The sequence below is a fragment of the Dermochelys coriacea genome, chromosome 13 (genome assembly GCF_009764565.3).
Source record: "Dermochelys coriacea isolate rDerCor1 chromosome 13, rDerCor1.pri.v4, whole genome shotgun sequence".
Lineage (NCBI taxonomy): Eukaryota > Metazoa > Chordata > Testudines > Dermochelyidae > Dermochelys > Dermochelys coriacea.
Genome location: NC_050080.1, coordinates 153,489 through 180,343, shown reverse-complemented (window position 1 = coordinate 180,343; position 26,855 = coordinate 153,489). Strand labels below are relative to the sequence as shown.

At 48.3% G+C, this 26,855-nt stretch overlaps 2 protein-coding genes across 5 annotated transcripts in view; one reads left to right on the top strand and one right to left on the bottom strand.

Annotated features, from left to right (window-relative positions):
• ELMO2 (engulfment and cell motility 2) overlaps positions 1 to 16,397 on the bottom strand; it is a 56,870-nt gene extending 40,473 nt beyond the window's left edge. Inside the window, exon 1 of one of the 4 annotated variants that reach the window (XM_038369392.2) lies at positions 16,276 to 16,397. The gene's annotated coding sequence lies outside the window, so the exon portion shown is untranslated. Of the gene's footprint in view, positions 1 to 8,109; positions 8,230 to 16,275 lie in introns of those variants that run through there. The other 3 variants (XM_038369394.2, XM_038369393.2, XM_043495895.1) reach the window with 3 other exon arrangements.
• A 2,056-nt stretch (positions 16,398 to 18,453) lies between these two features.
• SNRPB (small nuclear ribonucleoprotein polypeptides B and B1) lies at positions 18,454 to 22,666 on the top strand. Its single transcript, XM_038369649.2, has 7 exons — positions 18,454 to 18,700; positions 19,135 to 19,286; positions 20,617 to 20,728; positions 20,978 to 21,130; positions 21,584 to 21,722; positions 22,066 to 22,191; positions 22,474 to 22,666. Exons 1-7 carry the CDS (start codon positions 18,698 to 18,700, stop codon positions 22,509 to 22,511), a joined length of 723 nt encoding a protein of 240 aa, XP_038225577.1. The 5' UTR covers positions 18,454 to 18,697; the 3' UTR covers positions 22,512 to 22,666.
• Positions 22,667 to 26,855: the final 4,189 nt, after the last annotated feature.

The following is a 26,855-nucleotide window of genomic DNA, read 5'->3' as shown; positions in this document are numbered from 1 at the left end:
CCAGAAGTATCACTGAAAACTACTGTACCTGGCCCATGACATCCACCTCTCAGGGCACCAGGGAATCCGGCACACCCAGCAGAGGCTGCTACAGAACTTTTACTGGCCTGGGGTCTTTACCACTGTCCGGCAGCATTGCCGATCCTGTGACCCCCGTCAGAGGGTGAGGAAGGCCCGGGACAAGGGGAAAGCGGCTTTGAGACCTTTGCTCATCCTAGAGGATCCTTTCCAGAAGGTGGCCATGGACATAGTGGGGCCTCTCAGCAAGACGACCCGGTCGGGGAAGAAATACATTCTGGTGGTGGTAGATTTTGCCACCCGCTACCCCGAGGCAGTGCCCTTAGCTTCCACTGAAGCAGACACTGTGGCAGATGCGCTGCTGACCATTTTCAGCCGAGTGGGGTTCCCCAAGGAAGTCTTGACAGACCAAGGATCCAACTTCATGTCGGCCCTGCTCCGGTGCTTGTGGGGGAAATGTGGGGTCCGGCACAACTGGGCCTCAGCATATCACCCCCAGTCCAATGGGCTGGGACAGGTACTTACCTCACCTGCTGTTTGCGTACAGGGAGGTACCCCAGGAGTCTACCGGATTTTCGCCTTTCGAACTGTTATATGGAAGGAGGGTAAGGGGCCCCCTGGACCTGATGAGAGACGAATAGGAGGGGAAGGCCACTTCCGATGGAGAGTCAGTGGTGGAGTATGTCCTGATCTTCTGAGAGAGAGACTTGCTGAACTCACAGGTCTGGCCAGGGAGAATCTCGCCAGAACCCAGAAGAAGCAGAAGGTCTGGTATGACCGCACGGCGCGGGCCCACGCCTACGCCACCGGGGATCAGGTGATGGTTCTCATCCCCGTGAGAAAGAACAAACTACAAGCTGCCTTGGAGGGCCCTTTCAAGGTTGTCAAGCAGCTAAATGAGGTAAACTATGTGGTGGAGCTATCAAACTGGGCGCACCACCGCCGGGTGTACCATGTGAATATGATGAAGCCATATTATGCCAGGGGGAATGTGGTGTTGGCCGTGTGTAGACATTGGGAGGAGCAGGGAGATGACCCTTTAGTAGATCTATTCCCTGGGACCAGAGCTGGTTCACCCCTGGAAACAATTCCCCTCTCGGATCAGCTAACCCCTGCCCAGCAAGCTGAGATCAGAGGGGTACTGCATCCGTACCGACAGCTGTTTTCCAACCAGCCTGGACGCAGTAATCCGAGTGTCCACTGGGTGCAGACAGGATTGCACCTGCCGATAAGATGCTCCCCCTTCTGAGTCACAGGGAAAACTGCTCAGGACCTGGAAAGAGAGGTCAGGGACATGCTGGCTTTGGGGGTGATCCAGCCATCTGCCAGGCCTTGGGCCTTGCCGTTGGTGCTGGTCCCCAAAAAGGACAGGTCGATCCGGTTCTGTGTGGACTATCGGAAGCTCAGTGCCATCACTGTATCTGATGCCTACCCCATGCCCAGGCCTGACGAGCTCCTAGACAAATTGGGAGGAGCTCGACACCTTACCACCGTGGACCTTACAAAGGGCTATTGGCAAGTGCCGCTGGATGCAGATGCCCGGCTGAAATCGGCCTTTATCACCCCTCTGGGGTTCTATGAGTTCCTGACCCTGCCTTTTGGCCTCAGGGGAGTGCCGGCCACCTTCCAGTGCCTGGTGGATCAGCTACTGAGGGGGATGGAGAGTTTTGCCATGGCGTATATTGATGACATCTGTGTCTTTAGCCAGACCTGGGAGGACCATGTGTCCCAGGTTAGACAAGTGCTGGACTGACTCCAGGAGGCTGGGCTGACTGTAAAAGCGGAGAAGTGAAAGGGGATGGCTGAAGTATCTTACCTGGGCCATCGGGTGGGGAGCGGCCGCCTAAAGCCGGAACCAGCAAAGTGGAAGTGATCAGAGACTGGCCCGCTCCCCACACCAAAAAGCAGGTCCAAGCCTTTATTGCGTTGGCAGGATACTACCGAAGGTTTGTGCCCCACTTTAGCACCATAGCCACCCCCATCACTGAGCTATGCAAGAAGGGGAAGCCAGGCAAGGTGGTCTGGACTGAGCAGTGCCAGGAGGAGGCTTTCTGGGCACTGAAGGAGGTTCTGGCCAGTGGCCCAGTTCTGGCAAATCCAGACTTTGACAAGCCCTTTATGGTGTTCACAGATGCCTCGGACACGGGACTGGGGGCGGTGTTAATGCAGGAGGATGAAAAGGGGGAGAGACACCCCATTGTGTACCTGAGCAAGAAGTTCCTACCCCGGGAGCAACACTACGCGGCCATCGAGAAGGAGTGCCTGGCCATGATGTGGGCCCTCAAGAAATTAGAGCGATATCTCTTCGGGCAACACTTCACCGTGTACACCGGCCACTCTCCCCTGACCTGGTTGTACCAGATGAAAGGAGCCAACACCAAACTCCTGAGGTGGAGCCTGCTCCTGCAGGATTATGACATGGACGTGATCCATGTAAAGGGAAGTGCCAACAAGATAGCGGATGCGTTGTCCCGGAGAGGGGGCCCTGAACTTCCCTAGGTCACTGGTCAGAATGACCCCCTCAGTTCAGTCTCAAAGGGGGGAAAGATGTGACGCAGCAGGGAGGGGGTAGAGTTGACTTGGGAATGTGGCAGGGGAGTTTCACTCCCTGGGGATGGGATACCTGAGAGCCTGTAACCTAACCCAGGAGGGGGAGGTAACATCTCTGCCCTGGGAATTGGCTGCAGGAGGGAGCCTGCTGGGGGGGGGGTTTAGTTTCAGTTTGATGCTGGGTGGTGGAACGCAGGGAACCCCAGGGCCGGGGTCTAAGCTCCCTGCTCCCCCAGAAGGACTTGACTGAGGGGTCCTGGTTGTACCCCCAATCTCTGTTTTAGACTGTGTTCCTATTGTCCAATAAACCTTCTGTTTTACTGGCTGGCTGAGAGTCACAGTGAATCCCAGGAAGAGGGGTGCAGGCCCCAGACTCCCCCACACTCTGTGACACAGGCACAGACACATCTGAACTGTGAGCTTCCGCCAGAGCTATGGTTACATCCAGCAGCTGCCAGGGTGTCAGGCTCTGACCCAGGACAGCCCAGGACCTGCCCAGACCTGAATGTCACATGGTGTCTAGGGTTCAATCCCCTGTGGCATCTGGCATGCAAGTCTGTGCTCTATAAGTGGCAGGCTGCAATTCAGTGAGATGCTATTGCTTCGTTCCTCTCTTTTCAGTTTGTAATACAGTTGCTTTTGCAGGCTGGAGGCTGCCTGTCTCCCTCTCACAGGGCTGTGGTCACTAACCACATGTAATGTGGGCCCCAGCGCCACCATTCGCTCTCAGGCTGGGAGATTTCAAACAGCCTACATGAGATCTATAGTAGAAATCATGAGAACTGTAATAGAAAAAACAGCCTTTCCCCAAAGGGAAAGGCCAGGTGCTGCCTGAAAAATCAGTCCCCAGCACAGAGGTGTCTCCCTCAGGGAAGACCTGGCAGGAGATGGGTAAAAAGCATCTGGAGTACAAAGTGATTTCTCCATGGAGCCAGAACCTGGGGGCAGCCCACTGCTACTCCTAGATTGAAAGGCAATGTCACAGCCACTTGCAGAACTGGAACACAGCCTTAAGATGAATGCATGAGGATGATTTCCTTGATCTCTTAGAGAAGTGGAGGTCAGGACATGTAGACTGGGAGTGTTGAAGAGATGCTAGCAGCCTTTGCAGCAGAGGTTTCCTGACCCAGGCTGAGCGCTTGCTAGGAACACACTTCCCTAGCAGCCTGTGAGAACTTTCCACTGATGAGCAGACAGCAGGTCCATCGGGGTCAAGAGAGAAGCCTCCCTGGCCCAGGGCCTTGGTTTACATCCCACTGCACAGAAGAGGGTGTTTCTATATGAGCAGGCAAGCCTAGCAAGAGACATACGTGTGCATGGCCTATCCTTTGAAGGGATGCTGTAGGACAGTACTGCCTCTATGCTTCCCACCTAGAGATGGGATCATTGTATGGAAAGGCATGCTAATCCACAGCCTTCGCTCTGTGCGGAGGTCTATCTGCCCTGACTGACCACCTGAGAGCCGGCCCACAGGCCTGCTCCATCCAGAGCCAGCCTGCTGCCTCACCCCCACCAGCTTAAACACACTCACTGCACTAACTGCAGCTCTCCTTGCGCTGGTGGAATGTTCTGGCTCCAAAGCCAGGTTCCTGTGATTCCCCTGGTTCAGGGCTCCGTAATCACTGGGCGGGCGGGGGGGGGGGGTCAATGCTCCTGGATGCGGAAATGGAGAATATGGGGAGTCAACTCAGCATTTCCCAGCTGGGCCTGGAAAAGCTCAATTTTAATGCAGCAACAAGTACCTCTGCAAACTCCCCCAAGCATCCATCAGATCAGAGTGACACCCCTGCCCTTGAGCCCAAAGCAACCAGCCATAGGCTACAATGAGAAGGCGCCACTGAAGTTGCCTGCTGAACAAACTATTGTCAGCAACTGCAGTCTCTCTTCAGCGCGTGAAAGGCCTTGGGAAGTCTGAATTCCAAAACAAGCTGGGGCTTCAGCCAACAAACCGTCCAGGAGGGAGATCACTGCTCTTCACACAGACACACACACAGGAGTCCCATCCTTCCCATTCCTAGAACAGAACTGGCACTGGCCCAATCCACCATCCCACCCGCTCCCCAGCAGGTAGCTGGGATTTAGACCCACAACCCAGCACAACCCATACAAGCCTGGGTATTCACTCCCCTTTCCAGGATCCAAACCCAACACTCAGCATGACCCATTACCAGCCCTGGGATGTGGTACAGCATGGCCCCGGTACTCCACAATAATCAATTCTTTCCTCATTTGTAGCAATGAATGACCAGCCCTGCACCTCCGGGCCTCTCCCTCTAGTTCCAATGTCTGCTCCCAAAAGCCTAGGAGTCAGTGGGATTGTGTGTGTGAATGACTAGTGACAGAGAGAGGAAGAAAACAACTGATGCAGGAAAGTGCCCATTATGATGACGCACATGTGACCCGGTCATGCCATTTTCTGGTTACATCAGCTCCTTGCAAAACCCAACTTTACCAATGTCTTCAAGCCTTCAACCCTCTGCAATAAGAGATGTACAATCTCAGATCCTATAGCAACACTACTGGAACAGAAAAGGCAACATCTGCTCTGCTAGCCGGAACTGGGGCTAGGCAGGAAAAGGCCCAGCTATAGGTATTCCAACAATTAATGCTGATTGGCATTTGCTTTCCCAGTTAGCGTCTCCAACGTAAGGGGAACAAGTGCTCATGGAAACAGGATATTCTGGGTGCTGAGTGCATTGCTAAACCCTGCCATTCACAAGTACAACCCACACATAACAGCTGCTCTGATGGGAGTGGAGCATGGACTGAATCAGGGAGATCTCCACAAATGGAGGAACCTCACATGATTGCCATGCAAATTGAACAGCATGATCTGAAAAACACCTTCAGAAGTAGAGAGCTCTGCTAATACATCAAGAAAAAAACACATCGTGAGGGCTCAGTGGAAAACTGCAAGGGAACTAAGAGGTCTTCAAAGGGCAGGTGCAGCATGAGTGCCAGCATGGCTTTCAGAGACACTGGTACACCCGTCACATTCCCAGGAAGGATTTCTCAGGGCACTTGGAGTGTAATCCTCTCAGCAAAGGATAGATCTAATATTAAACAGGCATAGCACTTGATTTTAATCTCAAAAGATACACACAGAACATCTTCCACTTTCCACAGGAATGCTGGCCTGAGCATCTATCCTTTGAGAAGGAACTGATCATAAGTGCAGAGATAGCACGGCACCGCAGTGAATGGGAAACAAAACCTCAACAGGAGTCACATGCCCAGCTAGATGGAACCAGGCCATTCAGACAACATGACAAGAAAGCAGCTGGAATGCCTATCCCAATTCCATGCACTGTGGATAAAAGTTGCCAGGTCCATTCTCTCCCTAATGCTGGAGGCAACAGAGCTGGGGCCACTGGAGGGAGCCATATCCTTCTCCAAGATTCCCTTTGTATCAGGACTCCACCTCCCTCATTGGGATAACAAACAGAACAGGAAGAAAAGGAGTACTTGTGGCACCTTAGAGACTAACAAATTTATTTGAGCATAAGCTTTCGTGAGCTACAGCTCATTTCATCAAATGCATTCAGTGGAAAATACAGAGGGGAGATTTATATACACACACAGAGAACATGAAACAATGGGTTTATCATACACACTGTAAGGAGAGTGATCACTTAAGATAAGCCATCACCAACAGCAGGGGGGGGAAGGAGGAAAACCTTTCATGGTGACAAGCAGGTAGGCTAATTCCAGCAGTTAACAAGAATATCAGAGGAACAGTGGGGGGTGGGGTGGGAGGGAGAAATACCATGGGGAAATAGTTTTACTTTGTGTAATGACTCATCCACTTTGTCCTGACCCATAACTATTTCACATTTGGTGACAATGTATACCTTCAAATCAGCGGCACTGCGATGGGTACCCGCATGGCCCCACAGTATGCCAACATTTTTATGGCTGACTTAGAACAACGCTTCCTCAGCTCTCGTTCCCTAATGCCCCTACTCTACTTGCGCTACATTGATGACATCTTCATCATCTGGACCCATGGAAAAGAAGCTCTTGAGGAATTCCACCATGATTTCAACAATTTCCATCCCACCATCAACCTCAGCCTGGACCAGTCCACACAAGAGATCCACTTCCTGGACACTACGGTGCTAATAAGCGATGGTCACATAAACACCACCCTATATCGGAAACCTACTGACCGCTATTCCTACCTACATGCCTCTAGCTTTCATCCAGATCATACCACTCGATCCATTGTCTACAGCCAAGCGCTACGATATAACCGCATTTGCTCCAACCCCTCAGACAGAGACAAACACCTACAAGATCTCTATCATGCATTCCTACAACTACAGTACCCACCTGCTGAAGTGAAGAAACAGATTGACAGAGCCAGAAGAGTACCCAGAAGTCACCTACTACAGGACAGGCCCAACAAAGAAAACAACAGAACGCCACTAGCCATCACCTTCAGCCCCCAACTAAAACCCCTCCAACGCATCATCAAGGATCTACAACCTATCCTGAAGGACGAGCCATCGCTCTCTCAGATCTTGGGAGACAGACCAGTCCTTGCTTACAGACAGCCCCCCAATCTGAAGCAAATACTCACCAGCAACCACACACCACACAACAGAACCACTAACCCAGGAACCTATCCTTGCAACAAAGCCCGTTGCCAACTCTGTCCACATATCTATTCAGGGGATACCATCATAGGGCCTAATCACATCAGCCACACTATCAGAGGCTCGTTCACCTGTGCATCTACCAATGTGATATATGCCATCATGTGCCAGCAATGCCCCTCTGCCATGTACATTGGCCAAACTGGACAGTCTCTACGTAAAAGAATGAATGGACACAAATCAGACGTCAAGAATTATAACATTCAAAAACCAGTTGGAGAACACTTCAATCTCTCTGGTCACTCGATCACAGACCTAAGAGTGGCTATACTTCAACAAAAAAGCTTCAAAAACAGACTCCAACGAGAGACTGCTGAATTGGAATTAATTTGCAAACTGGATACAATTAACTTAGGCTTGAATAGAGACTGGGAATGGATGAGTCATTACACAAAGTAAAACTATTTCCCCATGGTATTTCTCCCTCCCACCCCACCCCCCACTGTTCCTCTGATATTCTTGTTAACTGCTGGAATTAGCCTACCTGCTTGTCACCATGAAAGGTTTTCCTCCTTCCCCCCCCTGCTGTTGGTGATGGCTTATCTTAAGTGATCACTCTCCTTACAGTGTGTATGATAAACCCATTGTTTCATGTTCTCTGTGTGTGTGTATATAAATCTCTCCCCTGTTTTTTCCACCAAATGCATCCGATGAAGTGAGCTGTAGCTCACGAAAGCTTATGCTCTAATAAATTTGTTAGTCTCTAAGGTGCCACAAGTACTCCTTTTCTTTTTGCGAATACAGACTAACACGGCTGCTACTCTGAAACAGAACAGGATGTCCCTGCAGGGCAGGACAGGACACCAGGCAAGATATCCTCACCTCGCCACAGTCCCCTCTTTTAGACCTTCCTGTGGAATCGCCGGAAGGAAATAAAACTCACCCGAGAATTCAATTAGAGAAGCATTTAGAAAAGCCCAGTGCAGACCACAGCCATGGACCAGTTCACAGAGAGAGAGAGAGAGAACGAACGAACGCTGGATAAAAAGCACCCCCCTCTCACTCTCTGCTTAAGATGCTGCCTCAGCACACCACTTTCCTGTTGCCATGGGCTGCCACTGCCTGTGTGTTAATGTTCTCCCATTTATGGTAGGGTTTTGTCTTAACCCTTCCCTGTCTCTCACTGGAGAAGGCAAACACCTGGCTCCCTCCTACCTTCAGCTTGGGTCTCTGCTGTTCACAACATCATGTTAACATTGTGAAAATATGTCCCAGAGGGAGCTCTGACATGCTTCTGGTGTCACTTCCAAGCTCAGAGCAGCCTGCAGGCTGAACCCTGCTCCGTCAGCAGGATCCTTTTATCTGAGCTGGGTAGGTCAGAGAATTTAGGGACCATGAACCTTGCCAGAAGCAGGGATGCACATTGTTCCATGGCTGTGACATTCCAGGGCATGTAGGAAATACTGACATATCACTTGCCTTTTGGGAGCAACAGAATAATGTTGCTTCAGGCTCAGGCATATCTGAGAAAGGATAGCCCAGGCTGGCTGGGAAGGAAGCCACATAACCAGTTCTGAGGCTGTTGAGGGTAATATCCATAACAACTCTGCCTAGCCAAATGGTCTCCAGACTTTCTCCAGAGTAATTAGGCTGCTACTGGCACCTTTATGGTCCCATCTGTGCTGCTTCTCTCAAGGCAAAAGCCTCTCCTGAAGCAGAGGCTCAGAAAGAAACACTTATTGTTAGCCAGAGAACCCAGCACAGATCCGGGCATTTCCATGTGGGCACCCTGAACAAGGAATGACCAGACAGCTAAAGCACACAGAATAATGAAGGTGCACACGCTCAAGATCCCTGGGACAATGGGACTGCCCCTTTTTCCCTAACAAAGCATGAAGTCTCAGTCCCTTGCACAAGCCGATTTCTTGTGACCAATAGAGAGGGCTGGGAACACTGAAAGTTAACTGGTGCAAACTCTGTGCATAGTTTACAGTGTGTTAATCACAATTACAGTATTTTGGCAATACAGACACACTGAGAAAAGTGCTCTGCTCACAGGTCTCATTTCCTGACAGTTTTCAGAGTAGCAGCCGTGTTAGTCTGTATTCGCAAAAAGAAAAGGAGTACTTGTGGCACCTTAGAGACTAACAAATTTATTAGAGCATAAGCTTTCGTGAGCTACAGCTCACTTCATCGGATGCATTTGGAAAAAACAGAGGAGAGATTTATATACACACACACAGAGAACATGAAACAAATTTCCTGACAGTGAAACAGATGCCAGAACTCAGGACCAAATTCCTAATGGCAGGAAGATGCTAAAGTGCTCAGAGCCAAACTCAAAACTACCAAAAATGAGTGTCTCTCTAAAGTGTGACAGCTGAATGTCCAGATCCACACTGCACTCAGCCTTAAGCCCTCCGTCAGACACCCCAGTCCTGGTTATTTCAGAGGAAGAAGGAAATCTACCCCACAAACAACTGCCTACACATAAGGGGAGTGCCCTTCCTGACCACTGTAACAAGGGGCTGATGCCTTGAAGCCTGGATTCCCTTAAAGTCCAGTAAACTGCAATGATAGTAAGGGTGAGGACTGAAATATAGACCCAAGAAAACCTGCTGAGGCAGGGGAATTCTGCACCTCTAACCAGAGAAATCCATTACAGAGCTCTCCTCATCCCACTTTTCTAACAGAGACGGGGAAGAACCCATCAAGACAAACTGAGTCTCAGCCTCACTTCTTGTGTCTCCTAACAGCTTCAAGAAGCCTCACCTGTCAGAGAGTCACAATGCAGCAGCAGCCAGAGTCAGACACAGGAGCAAATTATCAACTAAGCCTTTATCTACATTTATTGTGATTAGGGTACAAGGAGCAGCACCACCCCACAGGTCCCCAGAGACAATACATGGTTTCCATAACAACTCCAAGCCTGTGGGACCTAACATGCAGGTTCTCATCCACAAAGGTCAGTGACAGGCAGGGATGAAAACTTCCCACAACTGACATGGGATCCTTATTTCCTGCTCTCCAATCAATACCTAACCAGGCCCCAGAAGTCTGGGAAATCCTAGTCATAGGAAGTGTGTGAGGCCCGTTGGGTTCCCGCAGTCTAGTGTCAGGGTTACTGAGGGTAGGGGTCTCCTGACTAGAGTCAGGGTTACTAAGGGCAGGGATTCCTGAGCTAGGGTTAGGCCTGGGGCCTATTGCAGACCCCAGCCTGGGCTCCCTGAACAAATAACTACTGCTCCCATAAACAAACAACCAGACCAACCCCACTTTGACCAACTTGGGCCAGTATTAAATGCACAGCAAGATTCAATCAAGAGAGGTAGAGCAGGTTCAAGGAAGGTTTCCTCAACTGTCTAAATCTGTAGCATGCAAGTCCTATAATTATTATATCTGCAATTAATTTAACTGGAATGTATCCTGACCATAAAACATGCTTATATGAATACAAGAGAGAAGGACAAACAGAAGACAAGCTGAAAAGAGCTGGAATTTGTAGGGAACTGACTTTCCTAATATTTCTAGCCACCTCCCCACATCTCCTGGTTTCACTATAGCTAGAACAGAGATTTGTGTTTGAATAATATTCCTCCTTCCTCTTCTGCCATTCCTTGCAGGGAAATCACAATCCTGTGTTTGGGACCTCATTACCAGTTGCCACGGAAAGATGGCTTCTCCAGGATTCACAGGCTGTGAGGGAAGAAACTCGTATTGGGTGCTCAGGGTTTAGCTGATTGCCATATTTGGGGTCGGGAAGGAATTTTCCTCCAGGGCAAATTGGAAGAGGCCCTGGAGGTTTTTCGCCTTCCTCTGTAGCATGGGGCACAGATCACTTGAGGGAGGATTCTCTGCTCCTTGAAGTCTTTAAACCACGATTTGAGAACTTCAATAGTTCAGACATAGGTGAGGTTTTTCGTAGGAGTGGGTGGGTGAGATTCTGTGGCCTGCATTGTGCAGGAGGTCAGACTAGATGATCAGAATGGTCCCTTCTGACCTTAGTATCTATGAATCTATGTAGAGAGAAACAGAATTTATTATGTGCAAGAGCTGTGGAGCAAAATTCTGGGTAAGGCTGTGAGGTGCCCAGATGGGGTCTCCTATAAGTCTAAGGCTCCTTTTCTCGTCCTGTGAGGAACGTGGGTCATTCTGGAAGTGGAAGTGCAGATTAAGATGAAACGATTCAACAGGAAGGGGAAATTCTCAGGGTTATAAATAGATCTCATGCTCTACAATTAGGCAGCACTACAGAGGTCACTGCAGAGCTCCCAGAAACAGCTGAGCCATATCTGCAGTTTGGGCTGAGGATGCTTTCAGTAAATCCGCACTTTAAAAATACATCAACAGAAATTATATTAAACTATTTCCCCTTTTATAAGAGAAACACGTGTACAAAACTAAAACAAAGCTCAGGAATACTACCCCTTATGTACAGTTGTGTATATTGTGGACTCAATTATGTATGTATTATATATAGTGGACTCAACTTATTCAAAGCCTTTGAACAATCCTGCTGCAGACTGTACAGGGACACCCAAAGAAGATAGACAAGCATCAAAGGTGAAATGACCAGACATGGAGCATCAGAAGAATCCCAGCAGTTTATGAAATAGTCATTGGAAGGTTTGTACAGGTATAACAATGTGCTATACAGAGAAATCACTCAAGAAACCCACAAAAACCAATGACTCAGCAGAAGCAGCTTTCTAACGCAGGAGAAACAAAAGCTCAATATACTGGCAATACTTTGGATCAGCACCTAAATATAGGAGATTGCTTAATGAAGGTGGTCTCCCAAACAGGCTTCACTGTATGGCTTAACAAAAACAAACCTCACAGGTGAGAGATGGTGTATTTTAAATTGGAATGAAGTTTTGCAGAGTTAGGGGAAGTTCAGCTATATCCAGTAAGATCTCAATTTTGAAACTCTCAGGAAGCAGCACGTGTGATTATTATTATCAGACAGTTACTAGTCTCTTACAACGCACTCCGCAACTGCAGGATGATTTACAAATTTCTTGTGGGGAGATAAGATCCTTGTCAAAACTAATTAAAGATCAATTTACTATGTGCAGGGACCTCAGTGGAGAAATGTCTTAAAAATAAAGCAATGAGGGAAGGGGAGGCTAAAGTGGATAGGCAATCAGCAGAGAAGCTCACAATACTCTGTTCAAAAGGCTCCTGCTCTGGGAAATAGCAAATCTAGAAGACTGCTAAACTCCAAATAGAATTAATTCTCCTATTCAAAAGCTCCGTTTCCTTTGCTTTATGAAGGGAGAGCTGAGTGTGTTGCACACAGAATAAAAATGAAGAGGAAGAAAAGAGCAACACAAGAAAATATACTGCATGGCTGAAACCCCTAAATAATGAATAGCTCCAGCTTCTGAAAATTCTTGGATGCAGTATAACGTACTAGGCAATTCTCAGAAAGTCCCCAGTTGGCACTACTAACAGACAACAAGCTCCCTACAACAAAGGGGTGAGGATATGTCTAGTAGGGAAACTCATGGCAGATTGTTCTCTTGTCCAGAGTAGGGGCAGGGAAAAACAAGGTAGTTGAAGAAAGCCTATGCTGCACTACAGTCCCACCTTAGGGCTTTTTCCCAATATCCCATATCTTCTCCCTCACCTCAATCCAGAAAGAAACAAAGGGAAACATACTTCTTCTCTAGAGAACTCATCTCATACTGATCCTAGACTTAGCTTCCTCTGGGTCCCTCTACTTCCTAGCACCCTTATAACTTTCTCAGAGAGGCTGCATATTATAACAACCAGAAGTTTGCACTGGACATCTTTCTCGAATGACACTTGACTCTAATAAATCTATACTCTGATGTGGTTGTTTTAACTTGCCTCTTGCAAGATGATTGGGTAGAAAATACTTCATAGGAAAGATGCAGATACCTAGTCACAGATAAAAAGGGAGGAGAGTTAGAAAATGAAAGAGAACAATACAAACCAGACACAGGTTTCAGAGTAGCAGCCGTGTTAGTCTGTATTCGCAAAAAGAAAAGGAGTACTTGTGGCACCTTAGAGACTAACAAATTTATTAGAGCATAAGCTTTCGTGAGCTACAGCTCACTTCATCGGATGCATCCGATGAAGTGAGCTGTAGCTCACGAAAGCTTATGCTCTAATAAATTTGTTAGTCTCTAAGGTGCCACAAGTACTCCTTTTCTTTTTACAAACCAGACAGAAATGCTGTAAGATGAGTCAGCAGAACCTGGAGTTTGGTACAAAATTCATCCTAAAAAGCTGCCTCCCAAAAACTTTTCTGAGCAAGTGTTGTGCATTAGTACAGCTTCAGGGATGCAGAATAATGATGTAAGGTACCAAAGAGATCATTCTTTAAATCTATTTAATAAATCACCATATTTAAAAGAACTGTGGATTGTTAGCCGGAAGCATACTCCACAGGCAAGATAGCAGTCTAAATACTTTGCTGATTGAGAAGGCAGGCTAATGCTCAGAACAAATTAATACTGACCAACTAGACTGAAGCTGCTCCTCTAGGAAGCTGAACTGTCAAAAGAAGAATTTTAAATGTATTTGAGAATTAACAGGAAGTCAGACTCAGGACTGTACAGTTGGGACAATACGTGTGACCTGTGCCATGTGTATGCTGAGGTGACCGGGGATAGGCTGCAGTCCCAGAAAACAAAAAAATCAAATCTAATCAAGATAGTCAAAGAGCGTTTAACAACAGTAGTTCACTTGCCCTGAGCAGCAGTCACAGCCTGCAAGTATTCCTCAAATGGCAAAATACGATATTTAGGCCCATTGATAAATCTGGTGCTCCAGACTTTTAATACTTTAAAATGGAATTATAATGGCATTATCAAATGAGATTACCAAAGTGACTCCCTGCGAAGACTTGGACACTATCAGCAAAACATTGGGTTTACTATGGATGGCTTTAATAAAATTATGCACCAACAATTGCTTAATGCTACACAAACTACAAGACAAAGACAGATGTGTACCTTGATAATCCTACTGTGAGGTGATGTATAACTGAATATTCGCAAAAAGAAAAGGAGTACTTGTGGCACCTTAGAGACTAACAAATTTATTTGAGCATAAGCTTTCTGGCTGAGCTCACGAAAGCTTATGCTCGAATAAATGTGTTAGTCTGTATTCGCAAAAAGAAAAGGAGTACTTATGGCACCTTAGAGACTAACACGGCTGCTACTCTGAAACCTGAATATTATCTGCGTATTTATAGAAAGGTAGCTTACATATTTCCATATAATGGGGACTAAGCAGGAACATGTCAACACAACCCCAAGTGAGGATCTGAAACAGGTGCCTGAGAGACATCACCACAGAATAAAGCAGATTCTGAGCTCCAATGACTTTGTGAAAGCAATAGGAAACATTTAGACAACAAAGATTCAGATCAAGCCAGGAACAGCCTGAAGGACCAAGAATTGACTTCTGTCTGAAGAAGAGAATGCCATGGGTCACTGTGTCCAATGCTGCTGAGAGTTCTTACTAGCAGCAATTGTTATCAATGGTGCATGATAAACTTCTAGCAGTGCAGGTTCTATATTATGTGGTTTTCAATAGCTCTGTTGGAGCTTTCCACATAAATCAAGCAGGCCCAGGCTGGCATGCAGGAGCTCTGAGCTCTCTCAAGCACTTTCTCAATAGGATACACAGCTTAGAATTGGCAAAGAATTGACAGAATGGCTGTTCTAAACCCAAAGGAAGAAACAATACCAAATAACTGAACCACACAATGAGGCAATTTGCAAAAGAAACTAAAGATGGTGCAGAGCGTGTGCGCACACGTGCAAGAAAACCTGGAAAAGCATAGGTCAGGTAGGACAAACTCAGGCTCATTGTGAGATAAGAATTCCAGTCACACCACTGCAGGCTGTGATCACATTGGATCTTACAAGATAAATAGGATTTGGCTTGTTTGGTATTTTGATGAGAGATCTCCCAGAAACATCTAGATGTGACAGGAAGTGGTGGTGGTGGTGGTGGTGGGGGGAGGAGGCTATCTTCCCTCTGGTCCACTCAAGAGGTGCCGTGGGTGCATTCTTAGAGAGAAAAGACCAAAGCTCTGGTGTCATGTCCCAATCCTAACTTAGATAACTACTTTCTAGCCACACACACATCGACCCAATTCCTTCTAAAGTTTTGATGAGTGGTGCTGTGAAACTGGTGCCATGACCTCCCCCACATGTGGATCCATTTCTGGTTTGTGATCCATGGGGATAGAGAGTGCTACACATAAGGTTACTAACATCAAGGAAAGCATAGACCCAGCACAGGGCAAGGTGGGGCCCAAAGAGTTACTCTAGCACTGCATAGAGGCAAGCTCAGCCAGCAAGGTCCAGGCAGCACTGAGTGAACAGTGCCACAAGCAATGCCCACACCGATCCTGGGGCTAACTCAACCCACCTGGCACCCAGCCCTCCACAAGGCCCCCAGACCCCAGCTCCCGTCTTGCAGCTACCTTGAAGTACCCAGCTCCCCTCATGGTAGCCGGTTAAACCCAGCAGGCTCCCTGTGCTGAGGCACTTTGCTATAAACAATATTGACACCCCCTCCCCCATCCCAGGCACTGCATCCTGCTCCCAGCCATCCTGTCCCACGGCCCCCCAGCTGGCCCAGGCACCAGCCCAGGCACAGCTCCCCACTATCCCCCAACCCCCCACCCACAGCCCCCCAACATCCCCCATCCCGGGCACTGCCTCCTCCTCCCAGCCACCCTTTCCCACGGCCCCCCAGCTGGCCCAGGCACCAGCCCCCCACCATGGCACCAGATCCCCAACCCAGGCACAGACCCCCACTATCCCCCAACCCTCCCCAACATCCCCCATGCCAGGCACTGCCTCCCGCCCCCAGCCACCGTCCCACGGCCCCCAGCTGGCCCAGGCACCAGCCAGGCACAGCCTCCTACTGTCCCCCAACCCTCCACCCACAGCCCCCCCAACAGCCCCCATGCCGGGCACTGCCTCCCGCCCCCAGCCACCCTGTGCCACGGCCCCCCAGCTGGCCCAGGCACCAGCCCTAGGCACCGGCACAGCTCCCCACTATCCCCCATCCCGAGCTCCCGGGCACCACCCCAGTACACCCGCTCCCCTCTCCTCACCCGAGCCGCCGGCTCCCAGTCCCCGTCGCCGCTGCAACCCGCCTCCAAGGCCGCTACCCGCCCTCTTGCAGCCTCTGCTTGTCACGCAGCCTCCTGTACCTCCCATTGGACAGGAGGCCTGTCTGTCACTCAGACGAACGGGGAGGCTTGTAACCCAGCCGTGCATCGTTCTGCAGACAAGCGAGTCCCGCCCGCTGCCGCTTGCCCGCAATGGGCCAAGGCTCCGCCTGTGACTGACCCTCTGGGGATGAGGGCGGTGGCGGGCAGAGGGGCACGGGGAACATTGACCGGGCAATGGTGGGGAGGGGGCGCAGCTGAGCGGGGGGGTGGATAGGTCAGGGAGGGGGAATAAGTGAGCTGGCTGGGTGGAAGAGGGGGGACAGATGAATGCAAGGCCAGAGCGAAGGAGGGATGAGGCTGGATGAGAAAGAGAAGCAGGGTGGTGCATTGCAGTCATTAAGACGAAAGCATGGATGACAATTTGGCATCTGATGGGAGGGACAGAGACTCGTGCAGCAGTTGGTGGAACTGGGCGATTTTTGTCTCTGTAGCTAGTGGGGTAGTCAGAAACAGCCAGGAGTCCAGATACCCTCTGAGGTTGTGATCTAACATAGTGATCTGGGGCTGGTACCTTCAGTGAGGTGTGATATTATGTACTTCCCTTTAGCCACCAGTATCATAAGAACATAAGAACGGTCATTTCACTAAGAGGGTGGTGAAACACTGGAATGCGTTACCTAGGGAGGTGGTAGAATCTCCTTCCTTAGAGGTTTTTAAGGTCAGGCTTGACAAAGCCCTGGCTGGGATGATTTAACTGGGACTTGGTCCTGCTTTGAGCAGGGGGTTGGACTAGATGACCTTCTGGGGTCCCTTCCAACCCTGATATTCTATGATTCTATGATTCTATGATTCATACTGGGTCAGACCAAAGGTCCATCTAGCCCAGTAGCCTGTCTGATGACAGGGGCCAATGCCAGGACAGGTGCACCAGAGGGAATGAACAGGTAATCACCAAGTGATCCATCCCCTGTTGCCCATTCCCAGCTTCTGACAAACACCATCCTTGCCCATCCTAGCTAATAGCCATTGATGGATCTATCCTCCATGAATTTATCTAGTTCTTTTTTGAACCCTGGTATAGTCTTGGCCTTCACAACATCCTCTGGCAAAGAGTTCCACAGGTTGACTGTGCATTGTGTGAAGAAATACTTCCTTTTGTTTGTTTTAAACCTGCTGCCTATTAATTTAATTTGGTGACCCGTAAGTGTTTGAGGAGTAAATAATACTTCCTTGTTTACTTTCTCCACAACAGTCATGATTTTATAGACCGCCATCATATCCCCCCTTAGCCATCTCTTTTCCAAGCTGAAATGTCCCAGTCTTATTAATCTCTCCTCACATGGAAGCTGTTCCATGTCCCTAATCATTTTTTTGCCCATCTCTATACCTTTTCCAATTCTAATATCTCTTTTGAGATGAGGCATCCAGAACTGCACACAGTATTCAAGATGTGAGTGTACCATGGATTTATATAGAAGCAATATATTTTCTGTCTTATTATCTATCCCTTTCTTAAAGATTCCCAACATTCTGTTTGCTTTTTTGACTGCTGCTGCACATTGTGTGGATGTTTTCAGAAAACTATCTACAATGGCACCAAGATCTCTTTCTTGAGTGGTAACAGATAATTTAGACCCCATCATTTTATATGTATAGTTGGGATTATGTTTTCCAATGTGCATTACTTTGAATTTATCAACATTTAATTTCATTTGCCATTTTGTTGGTCAGTCACCCAGTTTTGTGAGATCTCTTTGTAACTCTTCACAGTCTGCTTTGAACTTTTCACCAGTCACCTACATCGTCTCTTAGTTTGGCTTCAGCCAGCTATTCTACACTGAGACTGAGCTTCTCCAGGCACCAGGATAGTTGGGAAACGATAATGTTTGCATTAAACATAAAGGAGCTCTAAAGCTGGATGTTATCTTCATATTGCTATCATTTGAGCTGCTATTGTCTCCTAGACTCAACTTACTTTTCCTGGGATTCAGAGGAGTGGGTGATCTCCATGAACCACTGTAGACTGGCTAGTCCTAGCAGCAAGAAGTGCTGCTTTGTACAGTTTGGTGCAAGCATTCAGATTGGAAAACCAATTAATATTCCCCCATTCTTTTTCGTGAAACACCTCCGGTCCCCGCGACCTGAGAGAAAGGGGAACACTTCGTGCGCGGGGCCGTACCGGCACTCCGGCAGGAGGCACTTCCGGTCTGGTCCAAATAGCAAGAAAGGACCGGAAGTGTAGGGGGCACAGTTATCTCACGGACACTTCCGGGTCAGATGACTTTTCCGCTGTGAGCAGGCGGTCGGCAAGGCTGCGGCGGGAGAGATTGGTGGGGGTGCTGGTATCGGAAAAGCTGCAGCCATGGTGAGAGTCCGCGTGTAACGCGGCGGCGGGAGGAGAGGCCGGGCCGAGCCGGGCCCCGGGTGTAACGCGGCGGCGGGAGGAGGGGCCGGGCCGAGCCGGGCCCCGGGTGTAACGCGGCGGCGGGAGGAGGGGCCGGGCCGGGCCGGGCCGGGCCCCGGGTGTAACGCGGCGGCGGGAGGAGGGGCCGGGCCGAGCCGGGCCGGGCCCCGGGTGTAACGCGGCGGCGGGAGGAGGGGCCGGGCCGAGCCGGGCCGGGCCCCGGGTGTAACGCGGCGGCGGGAGGAGGGGCCGGGCCGAGCCGGGCCGGGCCCCGGGTGTAACGCGGCGGCGGGAGGAGGAGCCGGGCCGGGCCCCGGGTGTAACGCGGCGGCGGGAGGAGGGGCCGGGCCGAGCCGGGCCGGGCCCCGGGTGTAACGCGGCTGCTTCTCTTGTAGACTGTGGGGAAGAGCAGCAAGATGCTGCAACACATTGATTATCGCATGAGGTGCATCCTGCAGGATGGACGTGTCTTCATCGGCACTTTCAAGGCCTTCGACAAGCACATGAACCTGATCCTATGTGATTGCGATGAGTTCCGCAAGATAAAGTGAGCAGGGGTTGTCAGGGTGTGGGCGGAGGGGAGATAATGTATCACATGGGTGGCTGTCCTATGTATTCTCATTGAAGGACTTTGGAAGAGTAACAAAGCAAAATGAGAATGAGTGGGATTGAGTTCCAGGGAAAGACTGAAGGGGATAAGCACCAATGTCTGGTAGAGGTTGAGTGATAGTTTGTAAATGTCTGAAAGGTGTAACCTCCAATATGGAAGGGTCCCTATTAGGGTAGGTAATGGGGTTATAACTCAGTTTCTCCCCACTGCTCCATTGAAAATACGTAGCAGAATATGTGGAAAAACATCCTGACTTTGAGCTATATCTAGTTTAGGTGGGAGCTCCACACTTTAAAATAAATAGAATGCTTATGTAACTGATGTTACTGTGGTGAGTCTGTTCCTTTCTAGGAATAGGAGGTTATCCCTACTAGCCTAAAAGTAGGAGCCTGTAGTAGATTTATATCCTTCTAGATTAGCCACTAGTGGAGCAACCACTCTGCTAATGTGGGTTACTACTAGAGGAGTTTCAGAGTAGCAGCCGTGTTAATCTGTATTCGCAAAAAGAAAAGGAGTACTTGTGGCACCTTAGAGACTAACAAATTTATTAGAGCATAAGCTTTCATGAGCTACAGCTCACTTCATCGGATGCATTTGCTTCCGATGAAGTGAGCTGTAGCTCACGAAAGCTTATGCTCTAATAAATTTGTTAGTCTCTAAGGTGCCACAAGTACTCCTTTTCTTTTTACTAGAGGAGTGTACACTAAGGAACAATCTTGTCCTGGCCCTGGAAAGTTGGACTATTACAAGAGCCAGAGCTCTTCATCTCTGCTTTCTGAATTGTCTGCCTGCTTCATGACCTGGTGCTTTAGTTATGGACTCAGTGAGCTGGTTGACTTGGTGGTTGTGGTGTTTGAGATGAGGGTCACACTGTACCTCTGGTTCTGATTATTTCCATGTTTCTCTATAACCACTTTATTCCTACAGCTCTAGCAGAGGAGTTGGAATGCAGGGGCTGCAGCATTAAGTGGTGTTAATTTGAAAAACATGGGTGAATTGGTTTGGTTGCTGTGTTGATAGAATTCTAATAACCTCAATGGATTTCAGGAGGGGTGCATTCATGTTGTCTTCCCCACTTCTGATTCAAGCAGGTAAACAATTTTATGGAATCTGTACCCTCCCTCCAGTAACAGCTTTGGTGTGTTCTTGGGATGGGGGGAACATCACCAGTTTTGGAATAGTGAGATGAGGTATCTATCGCAGACTTGAACAGTGGTGTTCAGAGGAATGCTTTTCTCTAATAACTAACTTTCTCTCTCTCTCTCAGACCCAAGAATTCAAAGCAGCCGGAGCGGGAAGAGAAACGGGTCCTGGGTCTGGTATTGCTGCGAGGAGAGAACCTGGTGTCTATGACAGTTGAGGGGCCACCTCCAAAAGATGTAAGGAGGATGGGTGCAGAACCAAAGGGGTCAGACAAATCCAGTGTCCATTGCCAACGGGGTTTAAATGGCTAGTCATTAGCTCTACTCTTTCTTGGCACTAGCCTGTGTCTGGATCCAGGGAATTTCACTGTGCAAAGTCTAACTTGTTCTGTTGCAGCTCACACCCATTAGAGATGAAGTGCTTGGGGGTCTGAAGCATCTTGCTGTACTGAAATAACTGATTGCTTGTATTTCCCTATGTTTCAGACTGGCATTGCCCGGGTACCTCTAGCTGGAGCTGCAGGAGGACCTGGAGTTGGGAGGGCAGCTGGACGAGGAGTACCAGCTGGTGCCCCCATGCCACAGGCGCCAGCAGGGTTAGCTGGTCCTGTCAGAGGAGTGGGAGGACCATCCCAACAGGTGAAAAGCTGTGGTTCAGTAGAAGAAAGGACTTAACTCTTGATTACTGTATTTTGAATAGATTTCAATCTCTTGGCTCTGGTGTGGTTAAGTGTTTGTGCTAGGCAACAGCAATCCAAAAATAGACTGTTAACTGGGGTCCTGGGACTAGCATGTTGCATAGCCGACTCCTCGGCATGTCTGTGGCTCATGCGCTGATAGGGAAGGGTTTGAAGGAAAAGTGCAGCTTCCTGTATAAAACCCACTTAGTATAATTCTACACTGAATTCCCCCCCACAGTAGTATGTTAAGGGTGTGCAGCCCTGTCTTGTAATGAGGGCTCATACATGAAATGGAAAATGGGGTAAAAGTCCTAAGGCATGAGAAATGAAGTTAAACCTTTCTTCTCATTGTCCCATTTGCTATAAAAGCAACACTTTGTGCAGTATTTGTGAATTTTCTTTCTGTTCACAGGTGATGACGCCTCAGGGCCGTGGAACAGTTGCTGCTGCTGCTGCTGCAGCCACAGCTAGTATAGCAGGAGCTCCTACCCAATACACACCAGGCCGTGGTGGTCCTCCCCCTCCAATGGGCAGAGGAGCACCTCCACCAGGTAAAGAACAGCTTTGCTTGTGGTCTAGGACAAGAGAAGGACCATAAGGTGTGGCTGGATTGATGATGACTTTAGACTTTATCTGAACCCCATGAAGAATTGGTATTAAGCAGGATTACTCTGAGGTCCAGTCAGTAGTGAGTTGTGGCTACGTTCAACATGGAACTGTAGCAAACAGTAAATAAAGAATCTGCTGGAGACATCTGTTTGTTCCTCTCTGGGTTGGGAGTCTGCGCTTCAGTGCTCGTTGTAAGGCCAATCTGTAGTGAAATGCTCATCCCTATCTTAGGTGTAGCAAGTGTCTGTACCCGTTCTGAGACTTGTCCTCTTCCTTTCATTGCAGGAATGATGGGACCACCTCCTGGCATGAGACCACCTATGGGTCCACCCATGGGAATGCCACCTGGCCGAGGTGCACCCATGGGAATGCCTCCCCCAGGAATGAGACCGCCTCCCCCAGGGATGAGAGGTGAGTGAGCCTTGGCATGTGGGAAGGGTGGTATCCAGTTCTGGATAAGTGTGGGACTGTGACAATGTATAAACTTCAGTAGAGTATGGTGGAGCAGAACTATGTTCCCCTGCTAGGACAGCTGAGAAACTGCCCTGTAAAACCATTCAGTGTCCCAGGAGGGGCCTCTAGGCCTTTTGAAGCAATGAACTGCACTGTTGCTGAATAACATTTTCTGCGTGGCCTTGCTTCATTGTTCTTTGTAGACTTTTCAACTGATGGCCTTTGTTCTTTTCCTTCCAGGTCCCCCTCCCCCTGGTATGCGCCCACCACGACCCTAATGTTCTTTGCTGTTACTGTGGATTGTGTGTGAGCTAGAGTTAAGTGAATGGGCTCTGTTTTGCCCCCTGAACGGCCTAGGATTCATTATGTATATTTTTTTTTCCTATTTACCGGCTGTAAAATTTGCCCTTTTTAATAAAGTTAAAAAATTCTCCCTTGGGGATTACTTTTATTCCACCTGCAGGTGGTTTGAGGCCCCAAGGCTCTATGTGGAAGGTAGAAAAGCACTTAAAATGGTGGTGGCAAGAGCCACCTTCAGTCCTTGAAGGAGTAGCAGCAGGAGCAGCTAATGGGAGTTCTGCAAGGAAGTTCTCCAGCTGAAGGAGTAACTACATGACCATTGAAGTGAGTTTGTGTGCTTGCTGCCTGATTGAAGTATGTAGTGTGGTCTGATTTGGGATCCATCTGCTGAGCCTAGCAGCCTGCTAGGCAAGGCTGAGACCTTCTTACTGAGGCTTTGATCTCTATTCCCTTTAGCACCCATTAATCCTTAACCAGGGGACAGGGCTACTCGGGGAGAGCAGGGATTTAAAAAGCCAGCTCCTAAGAGCTTGTCTACACTACTGTGCAGGGTTGATCTAAGATACGGAACTTCAGCTACGTGAATAGCGTAGCTGAACTCTATGTACTTAGATCTACTTACTGCGGTGTCTTCACTGCAATAAGTTAACAGCTGATGCTCTCCTGTCAACTTCGCTTGTGCTCCTCGTTCTGGTGGAGTACCAGAGTCGATGGGAGAGCGCTCAGCAGTTGATTTATCGCACATGCTGGATCGATTGCTGCCTGCCGAGCTGAGGAGCTACCTAACAGTTTTTGCAAGAGAATGTAAGAGCTGGATGCACCTAATTATTGGTCTAAGTTTAAAGAATGTTAAACTCCCTCCCACCCCCCAAAAAAGTTACAGGAGTAAAAAGAATGCACACAGAAGTCCAGCAGCAGAGTGGGGACTGTCCTGTTTACTGCAGTGAATACAGCATGTGTGATTACCCACCTTGTGGCCAGGTGGCAGGTGTGCATTTAGGGCAAGGAACTCGTAGCCCTCAGAGACTGCGTAAAAGCTTTAGCGACCCATGTGACTGAACTGTAGGAGCTAAGGGAGACAGAGAGGCACATAACTGAGACTTTCCTAGACACACAGTGGTCCCCCAGTCTGACAGCCTCTGTGCTATTGAAGAGGATGAAAGTCTTGGTGAAGGAGAACATCAGAGTAGAGGGAAATTTATCTTGTAGCTGGGACCCTCCTTCCAGATGCCTTGGGTGTCTCCTCACACTGAAATTCCTCCCTGGGGGAGGGAATCCTATTTATTAGAAAAAGCCAGGTAATAGCAATGGGAAACTTGATCACTAGAAATGTAGACATCTGGGTTTGTGCTGAGGCTGAGAATCACATGGTGTATTGCCTGCTGGTTGCAAACATTGCAGATCTCGAGACATCTAGACAGGCTTATGTGAAGTGCTGAGGAGAAGCCAGTAGTCCATAGTACAAATAGTTACCAATGAAATAAGGAAAGGTAGGAGAGAGGTCCTGGAACCAAAATGTAAGGAGCTGGGAACAATATTGAAGTCCAGGACCTCTATGGTAGCATTTTCTGATATGCTGCCAGTTACACAGGCAGAACTGCCTGGCTAAGACAATGGTGTAGAGAAGAGGGGTTTAGGTTCATTAGGAACTGGAGAATCTTTTGGAAAGTAGGAGCCTGTAGAGCAGCAGTAGTCTATTTTTGGTCAAGATCCAGACTCCAAAGAAAATTTAATAATCACAATAATAAGTAAATAAAAAAACTTCAGGGTCCATTCAAAAGCACATGGCAGTCTGGATTTGGCCTATGGTCAGTGTATTGACTACCCCTGCTCTAGAGCAATGGTTCCCAACCTTTATGCCTCCAGCTCCCAGAGCTCTTCCCCTGGCCTCTTGCAGGAGGAAAGGGGAGCTGACCTGTTGCTCATACAGGAGAAGGGGGAGTTGAAGCTCTGATTGGTTGTTCCACCTGTGGTGGAGATGGGCCAGTGAGGCAAATAGTCAATTTTTCGGAAATGCATCCGATGAAGTGAGCTGTAGCTCACGAAAGCTTATGCTCTAATAAATTTGTTAGTCTCTAAGGTGCCACAAGTACTCCTTTTCTTTTTGCGAATACAGACTAACACGGCTGCTACTCTGAAACCTAATTCCCACTTTGTTCTCTCACTGCTTCAAAAAATTCCATAGCACACCTGTTTGGGTCAGATGCACACAGGCTGTGAAACACTATTGTAGAAGGAGGATGGGTTCCACCAAACCAAAATGGAACCAGATTGCTGGCAATGAAAATAAAAAGATTGTAGATAAGCTTTAAACTAAGGGCTGGGGGAAAGCTGACATTTACAGAGGAGCACGTGGTTTGGGCAGAAACATTGGTTAAGAGGATCTATTAAGGGGGATTCTCTATATCCTAATAAGGAGGTGAGGATGCAAGTTGATAAGCCTTAGATAGGATCAGAAAAGAAACATGCAAATGCAAGGGTACCATTCAACTAAATCACATAATAGCAGACAGCCAAAAAGCAACAAATTGTACATATGCTTGTATATAAAAGAAGTATAAATACTAAGAGGGGTGAACTTGAGTGCCTAATATTCAGTGAAGATATTGATAATCTGCATCACAGAAACTCGGTAGAACAATGATAATCAATGGGACAAAGTAATAGCAGGGTAGAAAATATTATAGGAATGTCAGAAGAGTGTGCTGGTGGGAGAGTGGCCCAAGAAGTGAAAAAGCATCAAGTTAAATATATTGAAAATCAAATGAATCAAACAGTACTATAGAATCTTTAGGGTAGTGGTCTCTAACCTTTTGAAGTACAAGATAACTTTTTGAATTTAAGTGCAACCCAGGATCTACCCCAGAGAAAATGTAGAAATAACAATCACACAAACCCAACACCCTTGCCCTGCTGCTTCCCTGAGGCCCTGCCCAGCTCACTTTATCCTCCCACCCTCCCTTGCTTTCACCAACCTGGGACAGGGGTTTGGAGTGCAGGAGAGGGCTCAGGGCTGGGGTTTAGGCTCCAGCTGGGCACTGCTTACCTCAGGAGGCTCCCAGGTGGTGGTGCAGCAGGACTAAGGCTGTCTCCTTGCCTGCCCTGGCCCCATGCTGCTCTGGGAAATGGCCAGCATGTCCAGTAGCAGCTCTGAGAGGGGGTGTGGTGGTGGGGGGAGGTGGCTCCACACACTGCCTCCATTCACAGGCATCTCCCCAGCAGCTCCAATTGGTCACAATTCCGTTCCTGGCCAATGCGCATTGCAGGGCCCACACATGGAGACCCTCTCCCCCCCACGGAATTCAAATGTGAAATTACAGAACTAGTAACAGTGGTGTGTAACCTTCATTTAACTCAGCTTCTGTGCCAGATGACTAGAGACTAGCTAATGTGAGACCAATTTTTTTTAAAAAGGCTCCTGAGGGGATCCTGGCAATTACAGGCTGGTAAACTTAACTTCAGTACCAGGCAAACTGATTGAAACTATAGTAAAGAACAGAATTATCAGATGCATAGATGAACATTATTTGTTGAGGAAGAATTCACACAGCTTTTGTAAAGGGAAATGTACACCTCAATCTACTAGAATTCTTTGAGGGGGTCAACTAACATGTGGACAAGGGTGCTCCAGTGGATGTATATATGATATGATAGAGGTCTATAAAATCATGAATGGAGTAGAGAAAGTGACTTAGGAAGTGTTATTTACCCCTTCATGTAACACAAGAACCAGGAATTACCCAATGAAATTTATTGGTAGCAGGTTTAAAACTAACAAAAGGAAGCACTTCTTCACATGAGACGCAGTCAACGTGTAGAACTCATTTCCAGGAAATGTTGTGAAGACCAAAAGTATAACTGGGTTCAAAAAAGAATTAGATAAGTTCATGGAGGATAGGTCTCTACATAGCTATTAGCCAGGATGGTTAGGGATGCAACCCTATGCTCTGGTGACCTTACCCTCTAAATGCCAGAAACTGGGGGTGGACAACAGGGGATGCATCACTCAATAGTTGCTCCGTTCTTTTCATTCCCTCTGAAGTACCTGGCATTGGCCATTGTCAGAAGACAGGATACTGGGCTGGATGGACCACTAGTCTGACCCAGGATGGCTCCTCTGATGTTAACCAATAGGTGGGAGTCCCCCAGAACTTACACTTACAGTCCTCTTTCTCCTGCCAGAGGCCTCCTAGACCAGTGGATTCTAGTATTCACCTTTTAGAGCTTTTTTTTCCAAAATGTCTGCAGCCTCAGGCAGCTATTACTGGTTTAAATACATTTCACCTTTTCTGGACTGTACTGCAGCAAACTGTTCTAATCCA